The 20,515-nt window shown below is 46.9% G+C and overlaps 1 protein-coding gene across 3 annotated transcripts; it reads left to right on the forward strand.

Moving 5' to 3' along the window:
* Positions 1-586: 586 nt before the first annotated feature.
* snx8 (sorting nexin 8) lies at positions 587-20,349 on the forward strand. 3 transcript variants are annotated; one of them, XM_022739613.1, is made up of 13 exons: positions 587-831; positions 1,593-1,720; positions 2,553-2,682; positions 3,515-3,705; positions 3,909-4,029; positions 14,674-14,810; positions 14,982-15,062; positions 15,159-15,319; positions 15,517-15,646; positions 15,742-15,810; positions 16,328-16,477; positions 18,467-18,616; positions 19,087-20,349. In XM_022739613.1, exons 1-13 carry the CDS (start codon positions 810-812, stop codon positions 19,165-19,167), a joined length of 1,551 nt encoding a protein of 516 aa, XP_022595334.1. In that variant the 5' UTR covers positions 587-809; the 3' UTR covers positions 19,168-20,349. The 3 variants fall into 3 exon arrangements, with proteins under 3 accessions (XP_022595334.1, XP_022595336.1, XP_022595335.1); XM_022739615.1 differs by lacking the exon at positions 1,593-1,720 and having other exon boundaries at positions 2,528-2,682; XM_022739614.1 differs by lacking the exon at positions 1,593-1,720.
* The last annotated feature ends 166 nt before the right edge of the window (positions 20,350-20,515 follow it).

Genomic DNA, 20,515 nt, shown 5'->3' on the forward strand with positions numbered 1-20,515 from the left:
CAATCAGTTGATTACTATAAAAAAAAATTGTCAGACATATTAATAATGAAAATAATTATTGGTTGCAGCCTTACAGTACTGCTATGATGGAGTAATACGGCCAGGGCCATGAAGGACGGAAGACCTGAGATAGATGCTGTTGTACTTATGTGGAATAAATTAACAACTAATTATTGATTAATGAAATTGTGTGGATCCAAATGATAAACATGTAGCCCCTGGGCAGTTGCCCGCTTTACCTCGTTGGTAATCCAACTTTAGTGTATACAACAGAATTTGGGATTTCTGAGATTTGACATGGGTTAAAAGCAAGAAGCTAAATCAATGTGCAAAGCATGTTTTAACGTGATTTAAAATGCTTTTGCCCATTCTGTAGCGGTGCCCTTTTGATTTCAACTTCAGTAACTCAAAAGCTAAAACTTACGAAAAGTCCCTGAAGGCAGCATTATTAATACCTACGGGTTTTAAGAATGAGGAACAGAAAATTAAACCAAATTTACTTGCACAAATGAAACCAGGAAACAAACAGGTCTCAACAAGACAATATTCCCTAGATTATTTAGTAAACCGCAGACCGATCGTCAGAGCTTCTGGTTTGAGTGACATAAGCAGAGGCGTAAAGTTTAAATTACACCAGTATTATGACACACTCTTTAGTCACCGGAGAATGTCCGTTTATACAGCTGCTCTTCTTCAGACTTGGACTTTAACCAGCGCTCACTACAACTTTAAGAAATAAGTTACTTGTTTTTTCTTTTCTTCAGGAAATCACATGGAGGTGCTCTTGTGCTCACATGACACTCTGAACCATGGCAGGAGAGATCAATGAAGGTACGTTGCGAAAACTTCTCACACTCTTCTCAACGCTGTGTTGCTTTATCGCTTCCTTCTTACTTTAGTGTTTTGTTCGGCGTTGCGGTGTCAGCACGGTCAAAGATATTTGATTTGATGTGTTTAAAATGTGGCTATTCGTGCTCGTTGAAGTCGCGCTGTGGACTAACCAATCAGAACTTTTGGGTACACTGCGATCGGAATGAAGTAGCTCCATCTTAAAAGCATTCACGAGTAGATAATGTTACTTTAAATCACCTGCTAATGTTTTCTTGATACCCGATATTGAACAGCGGCAGTGAATATTACTGTTAACCACAATGTCAGAGGGGCAAAAGGTTTATGAAAGTTTTAATGCTTTTTTTTTTCCTGCCACGTGAAAACTGTCAGCTGGTCTCTTCAGTACCGAACTCAGCAGTACATTATCAGGCCTATACTGAAATAACCAGAGATGTATTATCTTTATTTATCTGCCATACATACCGTACAGCTGATAAGGTTGTTCACGTACTGAATCTTTAAGCATTTCTTTGTCTCTGAAAATAGGAATGTTTTGGCCATCAGAGCAAAACTGTTTTATCTGTGTTGGGATGAAATAAGGTCATATGACAGGAAATAAAAAGAGTAGATGTATAAAAGGTGATATGATCACCATATATCCAGCTCAGGGTACCACAGATGTAAACTATGGTACTGTATTAAAATGATATTTGTTCATATTGGGTGGTTGTGATGCTATCTAGGTGTTGTTCCTCTTTTAGGCTCAGTTCCTGCCTATTACAGGGAAGTATATGTGGCCGTCCGCTGTAGGACAGATGAGAGGGTGCAGGTTGAAGTTTTTCAGCGGTTGCTCCAAAGGACCGATCTCCCCAAGGCTGTATTAGGCCAGGTGAGAGGTTCACACTTGAATTATCAAGATGCTGCAGCAGACAACAGTTTATAAATTTAAAAAAAAAAAGCTGTGATAAGCATAACTGTAATTTGATACAGAGACATCCATTATATTTTATCCTTTAAACTGACATTTGCCTTATACAACTTGTACAAAATATAGGCCTTGAATTTACACAATGGAGGTGTGTCCTATACATCCATCACATCTTCTCTCTAGATTCACTTATTCCTCTTAAGAGCCACAGGGGTCTGTAGCTTACTGGGGTGTGCACTGAGCACATGGTTTCCTATGCATCCATGAATGAATATGAAATAATTACTGACTGGTGAATTAAATAGTCTGCAAATTGTGCTGCTCTAATCAAAATGGATAAATTAAACACTTGAGTGTATGGCATCCCTGCTCAAATATTAGTTTGATTCTGATAAGACATATTTTGTGAGTTGCTATTAGGCAATAAAGATAAAGTAGATACAGATGTAATTTCTTATCAGTAACAGGCTGGCAAAAGCTTTGTGTTGCCTAGCAGACTGTTAACCACCTCATCTGTTAGATTTTTCTTTCTTTAATGCTGAGATATAGGTTAACGTTACAACACATCAGTGTTATGAAATGGTTCTGAGCGTATAGTTTCTGTGGTATATTTCAGGCGCAATTCCCTTCTCCTGACCTCCTGACCGCATATCATCGCTTTTGTGTCTGCTGAGCTTTTTTTTTTTTTTTTTTTTTTTTTTTTTTTGCATAGAGGAATGCAAACCACAGTTGAATTTAGATCTCAGACTGAAAAACGGTGACCTTTAGGTCATATTGTCTTTGTCCTTCTCAGATTGCTGAGCATGTTGACTCCACAGATGGATTCCTGAGCAAGTTGTCCCTCTATAAAGCGCTTGCTTTGATTGCCCTTGCTCAGCAAGGAAGGCAGCCAAGCCCCAAACTCTTGGAGAATTGCATACAAGGTAGGTGACAGCATTACAGTGTTACAGTGACAGCAGTGCAGTAAAGGTTTTGCTTAATGAGTAGCCTGGTGATTCTTCAGATATACCTCTACGGTCAAGATATTTCTTTTATACACTCTGTTATTGGCCCTTTATGACAGTTTACCACTGGAATATACACTTACTGCTTTCAGTTAGATATACTGCATAGTATGGTAATAGTTGTAAAGCAACAGAGGGACCTTTAGCAGCATTTAGATAAAATTTTGAAGCAATTTTCCACCTCATGCTTTTAGCCTCTTTCACAACAGAAGAAAAGCTCACATTTTGTTTTAATTCATCTTCATTTGTTTTATTTTATTTTGGTAGAGAAGCCTAAGCTATGTTTAAGTGTTGCATTCTTTCACTAGTCTTGGAGTGCGAAGATGATGGGGGGGGGGCGTTTATGGTTTTCATAGAGGTAGCCATTATGCTGGCTTGACTTAGATCCATTCCCAACCTTCTGTGATTATTTAAGGCCCTCTCTGTTATTTCAGGTGTGGCCAGTACAGCAGCTTGCAGCATGCCACTTCCTCAGCTGTACAAGAACAAGTTTTCTGCATTTGTCCCAGTACATTACATTCAATTCATGACCCTCTTGGAATGTACAGGAAGGGATAAATCACAGAACACACGCACAATACTGTACTAGCTAAAGACAAATAGAGTCGGACACGGAGTAATCTGCACAACGGAGAAAAGTGTTTTTTTTAACAGCATTCCTCCCTATTGGGAAATTCATTTGATCCTATATGTATTGATTTAATCATGAAAAACAAATATTAGAAGCTGGTTCTGCCGGTGTGCTTGACAGAGTTACCGAAACCTCAGCTCGGGGAACCAAAGGATCTGAGCGCACTGAGGATGCAGCCAGCTCAGGAGGACGCCCTGATGATGTCCAAGACGCTGGACAAGCTGCTGGTCATAGACACAGTCCAGGTGGAGCTCATACCTGAGAAGAAGGGCCTGTTCCTCAAACATGTGGAGTACCAGGTCACCAGCCAGGCAAGGCATCCCATAAAAGCTACCACGCATCAATTATTGTTGCTAGTCGTTAGAAAAACCTCAAAAGCAAGCAAATGTTTATCTTACCTATGATGATACTGATTTTTTTTAAATTTATTTGAAAGTTACATAAAATCTACAGAAATGTTATTTGCACTTTCTCATTTTCTGATCATTTTATGTCTTTGCTTCTTATTTTTCAGCGTTATAAAATATCAGTTTACAGACGCTATAGTGATTTTGATGTCTTCCATGAGGTTTTGCTACAGAGGTTTGCCTACAGAGTGGTGCCGGCGCTGCCACCTAAAAGGATGTTAAAGGGAGGTATGTCTGAACACTCTGACATCTACACAGTTACTAATGTATTTCTTTGTTTCTGCATTTATTCCATCTTAGATTTTATACGATCCTTTTGGAACCTTTTAATTATTTACAGACTTTTTTTTAATTTTTTTATTATTATTTGGGTTTATATGCAAACATGAATATCCAGGAGGTTTTGAATGATAAGGAATAAATGTTTATTACTGTCAATGTCAATGCAGACTGCTGTTATTGCAGGTTCTATTGTTTCAAACAGACATCGCTGCTCATCAAAGTTATTGCCTGAGAGAAACAAGGAAACAATTGATGCATAAAATGAGCCTGTTTTAGTTCACTCATGTAAATGTGCCGTCACACCAGTTGTGCTCTTTTTCTCTCATGCTACTGATTGATTTGTGTAGCTCAAGATCTATTTCAGTACTCTACGTGTTTGTGCCTTTTTTCAACAATAAGTGCAGAGGACTTTTGACGCTCTGAGGATGTCAGTAAGATTTTGACAACGGTGAATTTACTTGCTGTAAATTGAAAGAGTGTTCCGCTGATTTTAGCAATGAACTTCTATAACAGTGGTGTACTCATGATGGACAGTTAGAAAAAAAGTATGATAAAAGATGTTATAGAAAATACAAGACATATCTTTTTTTTCTTTTTTCTTTTTTTTTTTAATCTCATGCATTTTTCTTCCTTTTCAAAACAAATCCTGCTGCCTACATTACTCACAATGCAACTCAACCACCAACAGTTTGGTCAGAGTTTCGGGTGTGTTATAGTAGCAGCTTCACTTGAGGAAGAAACTGTGATGTGTAAAATCAGTGGAACTTCCCTTTGATGTTTGTATTTATTTAGGGATAGTACATTATATAAATTGACCTTAAGGTGGCTTTAATAGATATTTCTATTATAATAATGTATCAAATGACAATGTGAAAACAATGACAATATGAAAAGGCTTCCTCAGTGATAAACCTGCAGAGAAATATCACCCGACTCTGCAGCTCCCCTCGGCTTTAGAGAGCTTACATCAGCGGTCCCCAAACTTTTTTCAGTGGGGGCCACATCAACTTTCCTTTCTGAGATGGGGGGCCGAGGTTAGTCTATAACAGGAAATGATATGGGCCAGGGTGACAACCAGTATTATTGTGGAGATTACAATGATAATTTGTTGTAGCTGCCCTTCGTTTGGCTTTGGCACCACCTGTTGATTTGCAAAAAAAAGTAATAAAAAGTCTTCACATGTGTTTATTTGAAGTACCACAGATACTCCATTTATTTTATAGAAAATAACAACACAAACTGATGGTAATGCCGGGGGGGGCGCCGGCGGGCCGCTGGGCGGCTAGCTCTGCTTGCTGGGCGCAATGCGCTGTGCCAGGGAAGGGGGGCGCCGGCGGCCGCCGGGCTGCTAGCTCTGCTTGCTGGGCGCAATGCTGTGCCGGGGGGGGGGGGGGCGGCGCCGGCGGGCCGCCGGGCTGTAGCTCTGCTTGCTGGGCGCAATGCCTGTGCCGGGGGGGGGGCGCCGGCAGGCCACCGGGCAGCCCAGCTTCTGCTTGCTGGGCGCAATGCCTGTGCCGGGGGGGGGGGGCGCCGCGGGCCGCCATGGGTAATCTCTCATATGCTGAGGTGGCCACACCATTAAGACTAGTGTGAATGTCCACCGGAAAAGTTTGTCCAAAGTCCACAAGTTTGGTGTCTACGGACTCGGCTCGTCACGCTGAGTAACATATGTCGCCCCAGCCTTCTGAGTCGCTCGCCTTCCGAAGGGCCGCCATGGGCGGTCTCTCATATCTGTGCCGGGGGACACGGTTAAATTCTGTGTTTTAATAATTTTCCAAAAAGTTTTCTCGAAAGTCCACAAATTTGGTTCTACGGACTGCGGTCGTCACGTGAGTAACATATGTCGCGCCAGGCTCTAAGTCGTCCTTCGGAGGGATCTGCGTTAAACGTCTCCGAGGCAGCTTGCTGCGACGAAAAATTTGTCAAAAGTCCACAAATTGGGTGTCTACGACTCGGCTCGTCACGCTGAGTAACATATGTCAGCCCAGCCTTCTGAGTCGCTCCTTTCGAAGGGCCCACACATGGTCATCTCTCAATATGCTGAGAGTGCCACACCTGCGGTCCCAAACTTTTTTCAGTGGGGGCAACACATCTAACTTTCCTTTCTGAATGGGGGCACTAAAGGTTAGCTCTATTCAGGACAATGATATGGGCCAGGGTGACAACCAGTAATTATTGTGGAGATTACAATGATACTTTATTGTAGACTGCCTCAGTTTGGCTTTGGCACCACGTCTGATTTGCAAAAAAAAAGTAATAAAAATCTTCAACATGTACTTTATTTGAAGTACAAGATACTCCATTTATTTTTATAGAAAATAACAAACAAACTGATGGTAAATGCCGGGGGGGGGCCGGCGGGACGGCTAGCTCTGCTTGCTGGGCGCAATGCCTGTGCCGGGGAGGGGGGCGCCGGCGGCACGCGGGCTGCTAGCTCTGCTTGCTCTGGGACGCAATGCCTGTGCGGGGGTGGGGGGCGCCGGGGGCCGGCGGGCTGCTAGCTCTGCTTGCTGGGCCGCAATGCCGTGCCCGGGGGGGGGGGGGGGGCGCCGGCGGGCCACGCAGCTACCTCTGACTTCTGTGGGGCAATGCTGTGCCGGGGGGAGGGGGCGCCGGCGGGCGCCATGGTCATACTCTCAATAGCTGAGGTGCCACACCATTCGACTAGTGTGAATGTCCACAACGGAAAAGTTTGTCCAAAGTCCACAAGTTTGGTGTCTACGGACTCTCGGCTTCGTCACGCTGAGTATAACATTTGTCAGCCCACATGCCGTTCTGAGTCCTCTCCTTCCGAAGGGCCGCCATGGCGGTCTCTCATATGCTGCCGGGGGACAACGGTTAAATTCTGTGTTTTATAATTTAATTCCAAAAATTATTTTCATTCGAAAGTCACACAATTTGGTGTCTACGGACTCGGCTTGTCACGCTGAGTAAACATATGTCAGCCCAGGCTTCTAAGTCGCTCCTTCGGAAGGGATGCCTCGTTAACGTCGTCCGAGGCCCGCTTGCTGCGACGAAAAATTTTGTCAAAAGTCCACAAATTGGGTGTCTACGGACTCGGCTCGTCAGCTAGAGTAACATATGTTCAGCCGTCCAGGCTTCTTAAAGTCGATCCCTTCAGGGAAGGGATGCCTCGTTCTAAGTGTCGAGCCGCTTGCATGCGACGAAAATTGTGTCAAAGGTCCACAAGTTGGGTGTACTACGGACTCGGCTCGTCACGAGGTTCTGAGTACTACTATGATCTCAGCCCACAGCCATTTCTGAGTCGCCTCACCCTTACCGAAGCGACGCCATGGGTCATCTACTCTCTATATGCTGAGGGTGCCACACACTTAAAGCACTGTGTGAATGCACAACGGAAAAGTTTTGTCCAAAGATCCACAAGTTTCTGCAGTGTCTACGGATCTCGGCTCGTTCACAGCTCTGAGTATACATATGAGCCTCCCAGACCGCTCTGAGCTCGGCTCCTTCCGAAGGGCCCGCCATGGGCCGACTGTCTCTCATATGCTGCCGGGGACGGAGCTTACGTTTAATAATTCCTGTGTTTTAATAATTCTCCAAAAAACTTTTCTCGAAAGGTCCACAAATTTTGGGTGTCTACGCCTGGACTCGCTCGCACGCTAGTAACATAAATGTCAGCCCCAGGTACTTCATAAGTCGCTCCTTGGAAGGGATGCCGTCGTTAATACGTCAGTCCGGCCCGCTATCGTGTGCTGACGAAAATTTTGTTAAAAGTCCACAATTGAGCGTATCACGGAATCTCGGCTCGTGCAAAACGCTGAGTAACATGATCTAGCCCCCAAGCTTCTTGAGTCGCTCCTCTAATCGACCCATGGGCACCATTGGGTCAATCTCTCATATGCATGGAGGTGCCACATCCTGTGGTCCCCAAACTTTTTTCAAGTGGGGAGCACACATCTATACTTTCCTTTCTGAGTATGGGGAGGCCAAGGTTAGTAACTATATACTAGGTAATATTGATATGGCTCCAGATACAACCAGTATTATTGGTGGAGATTGACAATGTAGTACATTTATTGTAAGCTCCTCGCTTTGGCTTTTGGCCAGCCACTGTTGATGTTGCATAAAAAATAGTATAAAAAGTCTTCACATGTGTATTATTTTGAAGTACACTCAACGATACTCATCATTTAATTTATATAGAAAATAACAAGCACTAATACTGATGTACATGACAGGGGAGGGGGGGGGGCGGGCGCTGCTCGCTTGCTGGGCGCAATGCCTGTGGCCGGGGAGGGGGCTGCCGCGGGATCCGCGGGCTGCTAGCTCTGCTTGCTGGGCGCAATTGCTGTGCCGGGGTGTGGGGGGGCGCGCGGGGCCGGCGGGCTGCTAAGCTCTGTTGCTGGGCGCAATGCCTGTGCCGGGGGGGGGGGGCGCCGGCGGGCCGCTCATGGGTCATCTCTCAATATGACTGAGGTGCCACACATAACGACAGTGTGAATGTCCATACCGAGAAAAGTTTGATCCAACCGTCCAATTTGGTGTCTACCGGACTCGACATCGCATCGTCTGAGTTACAGACCATTTAAGATCATGCCCAGCCTCTCGAGTAGTGCTCCCTTTACCAGCAATGGGACCCCCCCCCCCCCCCCCCACCACCCCTTCATCCCCTCCCCTCTCCCCCCCCCCTACGCCCCCACCCCCTCCCCCCTCCCTCTACACCCCCTCCCCACCCCTCCCCCCGTACCCCGCCCCCCCCGCCCCCCCCCCCACCCCTTCCCCCCGCCCCCACCCCCTCCCTCCACCCCCCCCCACTCCCCCCCGCCCTCCACCCCCCCCACCCCACCCCGCCTCCGCCCTCCCCCCCCCCCCCCCCCCCCCACCCCCCCCCTCAGCCCTCCACAACCCACCTCCACTCCACTCCCACCACCACCCCCCCCCCCCCCCCCCCCACCCCCCCCCCACCCCCCCTCACTCCCCACCAACCCCCCCCTACCGTACCCACCACCCCACCCCACCCCCCCCCTTCACCCCCTTCATCCACCCCCCCGACCCCTCACCACCACTCCCCGCCTCCACCCCGACTCCCCACCCCCCGCCCCCCCCCCCCCCCCCCCCCCCCCCCCCCCCCCCCCCCACACCCCCCCCACCCCCCACTCCCTCCCCCCTCCTCCCCCCCCTCCCACCCCCTCCTCCCACCCCCCCCCGCCCCCCCCCCCAGCCCCCCCCACCCCTGACCTCCTCCACCTCCCCCCTCCCCTCTCCCTACCCTCCCCCCACGTCCTCCCCCCCCCCCCCATCCTGTACTCCCCCCCCCCCTCCCTCTCTCCCACCCCCCGCACCCTCCACACCCCCCACCCCTCCCCCTCCTACCCCCCCCCCCGCAGCCAATCACCACCCCCCCTCACACCACCCCCCCACATCCCACCCCCCACACCCCCCCCCCACCACACTCCCCACTCACCTCCCCCCACTCACTCTCAACACCCCCCCCCTCCCCGCACACCCCCCACCTACACGCAAACACCCACCCCCTCCACCCTCTCCCACCCTCACCTACACACCCCCTCCCCCCCCCCCACCCCCCCTCCACTCCCCCCCCCACCCCATCCACACCCACTCCCCCCCCCCCCTCCTCTCCCTCCGCCCCCCTCCCCCACAGCAACCCCACTCCCCCCACCCCCCCTCCCCCACCCTCCCCCCCCCCGACACACACCTACTCCCCTCCACACCACTCCCCCCCCCCCCACTCCCACCCCCTCACCCCCCTCCACCTCCCCCCCCCCCCCCCCCCCCCCCCCTCCCCCCCCCCCCCACCACTCAATCCAACTCCCCCCCCCCCTCAGCCCTCCCCCCACTCCGCCCCTTCCCTCCCTGCTCTCCCCTCCCCCTCACCTCCTCCCCCTAACCCACCACCCCCCCCCCGCCCTTCTCTCCACCATCCCAGCTAACAACCACACACATACCCCCCCCCCCCTCCTCCCCCACACCACCCACCCACACCGACCTCATCACCTCACACCCCCCCTCCCCCCACCCCCCCCCCACCACCCCACCCATCCCCCCCCCCACACACCCCATCACCACCCCACCCCCCCCACCTCACCCCCCCACCCACTCAACCCCTGCCCCTCCACACCACACCCCACCTCACCCCTCCCACCCCCCACCCCACTCGCAACCACCCCATTCCAACCCCTCCCCTCCCCGACCTCCCTCACCCCCCCCCCCGCCTCCCCCCTCCACCCCCCCCCCCCCCCCCGCATCTACCTCCCCCCCCCTCCCCTCTCCCCACCCCCCTCCACCACACACCACCCTCAACCCCTCCAACCCCCCTCCCGCCCCGCCACCCTACCCTACCTCCCCCCCCCTCCACCATGTTCTCCCCACCCCTCCCACCCTCACCCCACCCCACCAATCCACACCCCCACCACAATGACCCACCCCCCATCCTCCCTCTCTCCCCCCCACCCCTCCCCCACTCTCCTCCCACCGCACCACACCCCCGCCCTTCACTCCCCCCCACACCTCCTCCCCCCCCCCACACCCGTCCCACACCCCTTCCCCCACCACAACCCCAACCACACCCCCCTCCTCCAACTCTCAAATCTCCCACCGCTCACACACCCCACCACTCTACCCCCCCCCCCCCACCCACCCCTCCCACCTCACCCTCCCTCCCTCCCCTCCACACCCCAGCCCCCACCCCCCCGCCTCCCCCACCTCACACGACCGCCCACAAACCACCCTCCGCCACCCCCACCCCCACCCCACACCCCCCACTCGCCCCCACTCCCCCACCCCCCCCCCCCCCCCCCCCCCCTCCCTCCCCTCTCTACCACCTCTCCTCGCAACCCCCACTCACAGCCCACCCCCCACACAACCCACCCCAACCCACCCACCCGCCCTCACCAGCCATCCCCCCCCCCCACACAACCACACAACCCCCACCCCACCCCGCCCACCCACCCACCCCCCCCTGCCCCAACCCGACACTACCCCCCACCCTCCCACTCCTCCATCGCCTCACCTCACACCCCCAACCACCCCACACCGCCGCCCCCCCACCCCACCACTCTCCTACCTCTCCCCCGCACCTCCCTCTCCCCCACCCGCGCCCCCCCCCCCTTCCGACCCCCCACCAGACCCCACACCACTCACCTCCACCACCCCACACCCCCCCCCCCCCCCCCCCCCACCCGCCCCCCACCCGCCCACCTTCCCCTCCCCCACCCTCCACCTCCCACCATACCCATCCCCTCCCACACTACAACACTCACCAATCCCACCCCCACCCAGTCCCCCCCCCCACCGCCGCACCCCTCCATCAGCCACTGGGCACGGTATTCATCTCCTACACATATTGCATGACAGCCAAGGAAGAGGACCCACCCAGATTCAATCATCTGCTCTTCTCTCATATAATTATCCAACACATTTTATAATACGACAGCGACAATATATGAGATAGTCTACTAAAGGTACTCAGGACATAACTCACGCTGTAGTAAGCAATATGTCAGTCACCCAATTATAAGTACATCTTCGCCTTCGGAAGCGGTTCGTAAACACGTCTTACAGAGGCTCCCGCCTTAGCTAGACGAATCGAAAATTTATAGTCAAGTCTCACAGATTGGTGTATACCGACTCGCATAACGTCTACGCATACAGCATAAACTATATGTCGCCAGTCTCTATGAGCGCCACATTTAACCAGAAGAGAACCAATAGGAGCATACTTTCTACATATCGCTGACAGATGACACATACCATCATACCATTAAGACTAGTGTCGAATGTCCACACCGAAAAAAAGTTTTCAAAGTCACGAAGTATTCGCGCTCGATCTCCCGCGACTCAGGATCCGATACACCTGCCAGCTTAAACATCAATATCAGCCACCACCCTTCTGGATACGCTCCACTTACCGTAAAGGGACGACCCCATGGACAGAGTCAATCAATACATCATGACTGGACAGCGAGACATCCGAGTTTATTCTTCCGATTTATATATTCCAAGCTTACTTCGTCGATAAGTCCACAATTTCGAGTGCATCTTAACGGTAGTCAAGGTCGTCCACGACACTCGCACGCTAACAACTACATGTACCCACGACCCAGGGCTTCTAAGTCACGGCTCCTTCGGAAGGTATGCTCGGTATCGTCTCCGAGTGCCCGACTTGCTTGCGATCGAAAAGTTCTTGTCAAAGATCCACAATATTGGGGTCTCTACGACTCGGCTCGTCAGCGCTGAGTAACATAATCGTCAGCCGCAGTCCTCTCAGTCCGCTCCCTTTCGAAGCGGCCCGCCATGGGTCATCTCTCATATGCATGAGGTGCCACAACCTGCGGGTTCCCAAGGACTTTTTTCAGTGGGGCCACATCAACTTCCTTTCTGCAGATGGGGGGCCCGAGGTTAGTCTATAACAGGAAATGATATGGGCCAGGTGTACAACACAGTATTATTGTGGAGATTAACAATGAATAATTTATTGTAGCTGCCCTTCGTTTGGCTTTGCACCCGCAAACCCTGGTTTGGATTTGCAAAAAAAAGTAATAAAAGTCTTCACATGTGTTTTATTTGAAGTACCAATAGCAGATACTCCATTTATTTATAGAAAATATACAACACAAACTGATGGCAATGTCGGGTGGGGGCCGCACGGCGGGGCCGGCGGGCGGCTGAGCTCTGCTTGCTGGGCGCAATGCTGTGCCGGGGGGGGGGGGTGGGCGCGTACCACAGATCTCCATTTATTTTATAGAAAATAACAACACAAACTGATGGTACATTTCTTCAAGTAACGAAATGAGGTGATTGATTTTGTAACAGGTACAGTTGAGTTAACAAATGTGTAAAGTGTTCTTTCTTTACAGGTAGTGAAATAATATTAATACAGAATAGTGGTCAGAATCAGGTTAGAACATGTTGGCCTATACAAAACAGGCATTACGTATAACCTCGACATCTTTTAATATTCTATTGCTATTGAAATCAGTAGGCTTACCATATCAGTGTGAGCTGTGGGCTTGCTTCTGACTGGTGAGGAGATCGATGTCAGGTTCCATTCCAGTTACAGCCAGTCTCAGAGACTGATGCAGGTGTTGATCTGTGAGACTTGATCTCGTCGGATTTTTTATCAGCTTCATGTGTGAAAAAGTTTGCTCACAGATATATGTGCTCCCAAAAACTGTGGACATCTTTGTTGCGTGCTTTCTTATGTTGGGGTAGGTCTCATTTGGGAGGGCAGCATAGTACTTGATCAGACTGTTGGGGCTGAATACGTCTTTCAGCACATCACAGGTCTGCAACTCAGCCAGCTCAAATTGAAGAGAAGGCAGGGTGTCGTTAATGTCGGCAGCAAAAGGGTTCTGGAATGTGCGGATTTCTTTAACGTGGACATGAAGCTCACGGAACCGCACACCGAACTCCGCCCTCAGTGTTTCCAGTGCGTCCTTGCACTTCTCGGTTGGGAACGGGACCGCCGGTTTCTCAGCTGAGAAGCTTCGAGTAGCAGGGAGATGGGTGAAGTCTTGTTTTTGCACCTGTCCAATAAGCAGCACTAGTTTAAGCTCAAATACTTTGATGTGGGAATACATGTCAGATTAGTTTTCCCTTGCCTTGGAGCTGCAAGTTGAGGCCGTTTAAAATTTCTGACACATCTGTTAACAAAGGCGAGGTCCCATTTCCATTCTGTGTCGATCAGCTCTGGGACAGTTTTTCCCTTTGTCAGGAGAAAGGCATTGATTTCGGGTAGCAGGTCGTAAAAACGCTTCAAAACTCTGCCCCGGCTTAACCAGTGGACTTCAGTGTGGTAAAGCACGTCTCCGTGGGCTGATTCTAGCTCGGAGAGAAAGGCTTGGAACTGCCTGTGTTTAAGTCCGTTTGCTCTGATGAAGTTTATGCAGGACACAACCACCTTCATGACAGATTCCCACCTCAGAACTTTGCAGCTTGACGCTGGCTCGGTCACGATCAAAGTCACGTCAGAATATACCATTGTGTGAGGAGGTGAATATGAGCCACTATTAACTATAAATAGCTCATAACTATGGTCAATTTTAATTAGAATGCCAACCTTTAAGTACGGATATGTTATGATGTTATGATAGGAAAATGCAATTTAATAAAAATTGGTTGATGTTTAGAGGGATTGTCTGGGATCGTTAAGTGGGCCACTCCAATTGCTTTGGCGGGCCGGATGTGGCCCGCGGGCCGTAGTTTGGGGACCCCTGGCTTACATTATATCTAACAGTGACATAATGTTGTCACATGATACTCCATGGTGAAATACTAATAGTCAGCAGTGGCATATGCCAGATAAGTTGGAGTTGCAGTCACACAGCATTGGTATAATAATAATATAATATAATAATTAGCAGCAGCATTTACTGTATCAGTAAGAATTGGTATATGACAGTGGAACATGAGTGACAAACGGCGCCACAAGCCAGTAAAACGGCGGGAACATGTCAAAAACCAGAAGTGGCATATCAGACAGAACTGGCAAATGGCATTAATAGTGGCGTGCCATCAGTCACTGCAACTCTTTCCACTCTTTACTGCTGAATGTGCTCTTTTGTTGCACTTCTTCCATGAGTTTTTGTTTTCTCTGGTGTCCGTCCACAGTGCTGACCTCCGTTTCCGAGCGGGAGTTTATTGAGGGGAGGAGACGTGCTCTGGGCAGGTTCATTAACTTGGTGGCACGGCATCCCATCTTCTCAGAGGACGAGCTGGTTAAGACCTTCCTCACCTTCAGTGGCTCTGTATGTAGTTTCTGTAACTTGCTGCCTGGTTTCACTGCTAGCGCCGGCTGTTGCACAATAAGCCCATAACGTCATGATGACTGACAATGAGATGCATCCTGTACCAACTACTCAGTGTCTTGTTCTTTTTTTTTTCCCTCTCACCCACTCCTCACCCCTCTTCCCAAACAGGATGTTCAGAGTAAGCTGCGCGATGCTTACAAGAAAACAGGTGACGAGTTCATGACCAACAGAATTGCAACCCAGGCAAAGGTTAGTCACAAACTGTATGTACGACAGAAAAATCCTTGCACAGTTGCCCTCAGAGAATAACCCGCATTTTAAAATTTTGTTGGACTTGTTCTGTAGGAGTATCTCCCCGCTGACATTCAGTCCCAGTTCTCGACAAGCAGAGAGCTGATTAGAAATATCCACAACAGCTTCCACAAGCTGCGGGACAGGGCTGAGAAAATGGCAGAGCGCTCTAAGGAGAATGCAACTGATCTCCTCATGTTTGGCAGAGAGCTCAGGTATTTCATTATTATGAATATGAGGTTAAAGTCTTTCTCTACTATCCAGAGGTTTTGGACTGAGAAAACAAATGTTAATATGATTCAAAGTCCTCTGTGTTGTTGTGTCTCTTCATGGTTGTGAGCTTGAAATTCATTTGGCAGCGAAGGCACCACAATATTACATTATGTCCCTGTAATAATGCGGTTCTCTGCAGTGCACTGGGCTCAGATGCTTCATCTCTTCCCGCCTTGGCCTCTTCACAAAGCACCTGGGGGACCCTGCGTCAGTCACTGAAGAGTCTGTCAGTGGAGTTCGCTGTGCTATCTGACAAAGCTGCTCAGCAGGTACAGCCCTCAGTCCTTCATCCCCACCACCTGCTCTGCCGTGCTCGTCCAAAACTGGCACTGGGTAATAAATGTTGTTTTGCTAATGTCCTCAGGGCAGACGGGAAGAGGATGATGTTGTGGAAAAACTGAATCTTTTCCTGGATTTGTTGCAGTCGTACAGAGTGAGTCAGTTTCGCTTTTGTTTTTTTGGGTTGTTTTTTTTTTTTAATGTACTCATTTAACTTAAATTCATCGCCAGGGGTCCCCGACCTTTCATGACAGGTGATTTTATTTTGAAGTTTACATGTTTGATGTCACATCAAGGCAATAAAATCAATCACTTCTTTTCTGATTGGGAGATATGAGGAGCTGTAGATTGACAATAAATCCAGGTTCAGTTAGTAACTAAATTCAGGATATTATGTAATGGTCAGTTTTAACCCAACAAGTCTATCTCACTTGGAAGTGTAGTTTTTAATAGTGGGTGGATTGTTCAGATTTATCAAGGCAACTGGTGGGCAGATAAAGTGGCATTTTTCATAGCTCCTCAACTAAATCTATTAACAGCAATATACTGTATATGGTAATTTTTATGATCCTGTCACCCTTGGCTGTTGCATATTAATTTATAATGACATTTTGCCATTTTGAGGCAAATAAGAACTGCTGTTATGTGACCATGACTGTCTTTTTCTCTAGGATCTCTGTGAGCGCCATGAGAAAGGCGTGCTGCACGAGCACCAGAGAGCTCTGCACAAGTACAGTTTGATGAAGAGGCAGATGATGAGCGCCACCGTTCAGCCAAAAGAGCAGACATCTGTGGAGCAGCTTGAATCACGAATTGTTCAGGTGATCAGTCTCTTTCAGTCCCCCCCACACACACACACACACACACACACACACACACACACACACACACATTTTTAGCCTCTCAGGTTGCCTCCTCACTGATTGCATTTTGTTTTAACTCATTTTCTACTTGATAAATAAAATGCTACACTGGCTTGAGTGTGTCTATTACTAATCCACTCGCCATTAAACACACAGTCTGGCCACATCTTGAGCGGGACACCATAGCAACCCTGTCACAGCAACTTGCAAACCTTCCATTACTCATTAAAGAAATCCAGCTTTCCACATAATACATGCATACAAATGACACATGGTGAAATTATATCTCATTAGTTAAAAATAGATAAAATAAATAAAAAATGCTGTGTGATATCTGGAGAGGTTAGAAATTCTCACACCATTTACCATTTCCTACCAGTTCTGAGGTGTGAAAGCAACAAGATATTCGCTCTTTAAAGTCAATCAAACCATTTCACACTTTGGAGTATAAATACTGACAGTGCCCCCATGCAGTATATCTCCTTTAGCAGTGTTTAATAACCATCAATATCTCACAGGATTAAACCTTTTAATTTTTTTTCTAGCAATCTAATTGTATTGAAATACCGACATACTAAATGTGGACGCCTAAAATAAAATAACATGGTGATTAAGAGCTTCACTTTGAATGTACCAAATCACCATTTCAAACACTGGAACAAAGCTGAGTCACGTTAGGTTTTCTGACAGTTAACAGAGTTTGTCATCTCAACAGTTGTATCCCTGTTGGTTTTCATCTTGTGACTGCAGTTCCTCTTGTGTTTTTATGAACATACATACTCATACATTTCCGGACCATTCCCCATAACAGTATATAGTATTGTTGTACTTTTATACTAAATACATCTCTAGTCTGGGCTTATACAGCTGTTTGCCTCTTTGTCAGTTGATCAACCCTTGTGACCACATTTTCAACTATGAGTCAGCTGAGTGCTTTAAAGTACCTTTGCATCAGATTATTACATCAACAGACAGTGTTATAACTTTTATCACTGATATGTTGTCAGAGATAAGCAGCAGTTTGTTTTTTTTAAGGTAATGTTATCAAAATAAAAGCTGCCAAATGTCCAATCTAGGTCTCAAGACAGAAAAAAATGACTGAGTTAAGAAGATTTGTACAGTAATTTAAATATGTGGGTCCAGTAACTGTTTAATATATAAAATTGAATAATATTCTGATATTAGCTGTGCTATGTTATAGTCATGCTAGCAACTCTGTGAAACTGTACCTTTGCACAGTGGTGCTTTGAGCTAATTGCTAATGTTAACGTTAGCAATATGCTTACTGTGAAAATGTTAACATGCTGATACGTATAATGTTAACTGTGTTCACCTTAGTTTTGTGTGTTGTGTTTGCGCATGCTAACACTTGCCAGTTAGCATTAAGCACAAATGGCTGATGTGAATGTCACTGGTTTTGCAGGTAATGTTCATAAATTGAGGTATCGGATGGTTTGATGATGGTGCTTCATGAAAGTTAAAAGATCACCAAAATAATTACAATTCATCCTGAGGGGAAGGTGAATGTTTCTATCAAGTTTATTGTCAATCCATCTAGTTAGTTAGTTAGTTAGTTAGTTGGTTAAAGACATTTCACAAAAACACAACACCTCATGCTGGCACTGGAGTGCAAGTCAGGGGATCACCAAAATCTGTAGGATTCATCATCTGGGGGCCATGAATCTGCCCAACAGTTGTTGAGATTTCACTCTGGGCCAAAGTTCTGGACCCACAGACAGATTGACATAGCCAGTAGCATGGCAAAAAACCCATTGTTGTAATAGTAAAGTAATATGCCGAGATTAATGCAGCCTGGCTTGTGATTTTTGACAATGTTTTAAATCCTAAAATCTTTATTGCCCACAGGAAATGTTTCTTTTTCTGATTATTATCATCACTTGATAAGTGATTATGATTTCACATTGTATTTTTCCATTCTGCTAATAGCAAGAAAACGCCATTCAGACCATGGAGCTGCGTAACTACTTCTCCCTGTTCTGCCTTCATCAAGAGACTCAGCTTATCTTCACCTACCTTCCAATCACATCCCACATTCTCGGGGCTTTTGTTAACTCCCAGGTCCAAGGACACAGAGAGGTGAGACTGCATGTCTGGAAATAATTTTTCTTCAGACCCTCCTCTATATCGACACAGCACTGCTTGCTCCAGGGAGGGTCAAAGCTTTAAATTGGCTTTTAAAGTCCAACAAAAGAACTAATAATGATGGTTTGTATCACTGAATGGATAATCGTCTCATCTAGGATTTGAGTTGGCTTACATTTCACATGAACAAGTGAATCTCCTATAAACCTTTGCCTGTTATATAATCAAATAAAGTGCAGAGCATATATTTCTGTCATTAGATACCTCAATCTGAACTGAGTCTTTTTCACTCTAATTCAGATAGGCCAGCGTTTTTATAGGCTTTCTGTTCATCTCAGAGCTCCTGAAGATAACACAGTAAACATGCAAACCACTAACCAATATTAAGATGCAGTGTGTTATATTTATGTTAAGAGCTGTTCCAGGATTTGACTTTTGACTTTTTTGCTATTTTTTTTTTCCAGATGGGAGAGGTGTGGAATGAACTCCAGCCAAAGCTTGGATGTCTCTTTGGTGGTAATAATGGATTGAAAACCCCCATCTAAAACCTAAGGGATCTGCAAAGGAGAAACACTGCCGCTGATGAGGATTACAAACTGGAAAATAACTTGCTCTGTGAGCTAAAGCAAAGAAAAAAAAAAGTTTATTGCACAACTATTTTTCATTGTACTACATCTTCTATAACACAATACACATTCCATTCAGTGAGAGGATTTTCACTTTTGGGATTTGACCATCAACCATACAACCTTTAACTGGATAGTGTTGCTCATGGGTCATTTTATGGTCTGCCTGATGAGGGTATAATGTCCTTTTATAATCTCCAAGTCAACTTTTACAGCCGCCAACAAGGAAGAAAAACCCTCTCAGGTGTTATTTTACAAGGGACAAAAGAAGGATGACAGTATTTTCATACATTCCAGCTCCTCTGATAAAGCACCTGCTATTAACTGAAACTTTTCAAAAGTTTTATACACTAAAATAAAATTGAGAGGGAGAGAAAGTTTTACTTTATTAAAGGAAGGGATTATTTTAAATCCTCTAGTCACAAACTTTTTGGTTTTACTTACTGAATAACTTTAGACCAATGTATTTTTGATACAGATTTTAGTTCATAAGGATGTGTAGCAGCATACTTTATATTTTTTATGTATAAGTGTGCTATTTCTTATGGTTTACTTTTATGTAGAGAAACATCTTTGCTTTCATTGCTTTAACTGTTTGCAAGACTCCCTTTTATTTTATAAGCTATTTTCTTGAAAAGCTGGAGCTCAAATTGTAGGATACTACAAAGGGCAGAGATTTGAGATGTATTGATAAAATGATGACCTCCAGCACTAGTGGCATAATATGTCAGTAATTAAAACACTATAAGCTACTGATTAACTACCAAAGATAAATATTATAAATTCACTTAAATATACACATGTATGATAGAACTTCTATAATTAACACCTTATGTCTTTAATTTCAGCAGAAAATCTTACCATTTTACTCCATACATGAGGACTGTTCTTCACGGTTGCAGATATCAATTTGAATTTGTGTAATTGTGTGTGTGAGGACAAACACAATGTGGATGTTGTTGAACTCCTTTTCCATATATGATCAGACTTTCTACTTTTCAGATATTTGGCATGGAAAAAATGATGCACGCATGTCTGTGCACATATAGTTTATCAGAACATGATATATTTTTCTAAAAAAAAAAAAGAAGAAGAAAGAACTGAAAGTAGCAAGTTGACAAACATTTTACATTTTTGTGCATTTCATAAGTTACCTAAAAAATTGTCACCAGCTGATTTCATCTCATCACATCCCGAAGTGACTGTGTGGAAATCAAGGATGCCATTTATAGGTATTTTATTAAGAAACTGTAATGCTGTATGAAAA

The sequence above is a fragment of the Seriola dumerili genome, unplaced genomic scaffold (genome assembly GCF_002260705.1).
Source record: "Seriola dumerili isolate Sdu_G_001 unplaced genomic scaffold, Sdu_1.0 BDQW01000044.1, whole genome shotgun sequence".
Taxonomy (NCBI): Eukaryota; Metazoa; Chordata; class Actinopteri; order Carangiformes; family Carangidae; genus Seriola; species Seriola dumerili.

Bases quoted from the DNA above. Each gene is read 5' to 3' on its own strand.
- snx8 (XM_022739613.1), top strand. From the start codon at position 810: ATGGCAGGAGAGATCAATGAAG. The intron at 3,706-3,908 runs GCAAGGCATCCC...CTTATTTTTCAG, and splicing joins AGTACCAGGTCACCAGCCAG to CGTTATAAAATATCAGTTTA. The intron at 15,063-15,158 runs GTTAGTCACAAA...CTTGTTCTGTAG, and splicing joins GAATTGCAACCCAGGCAAAG to GAGTATCTCCCCGCTGACAT.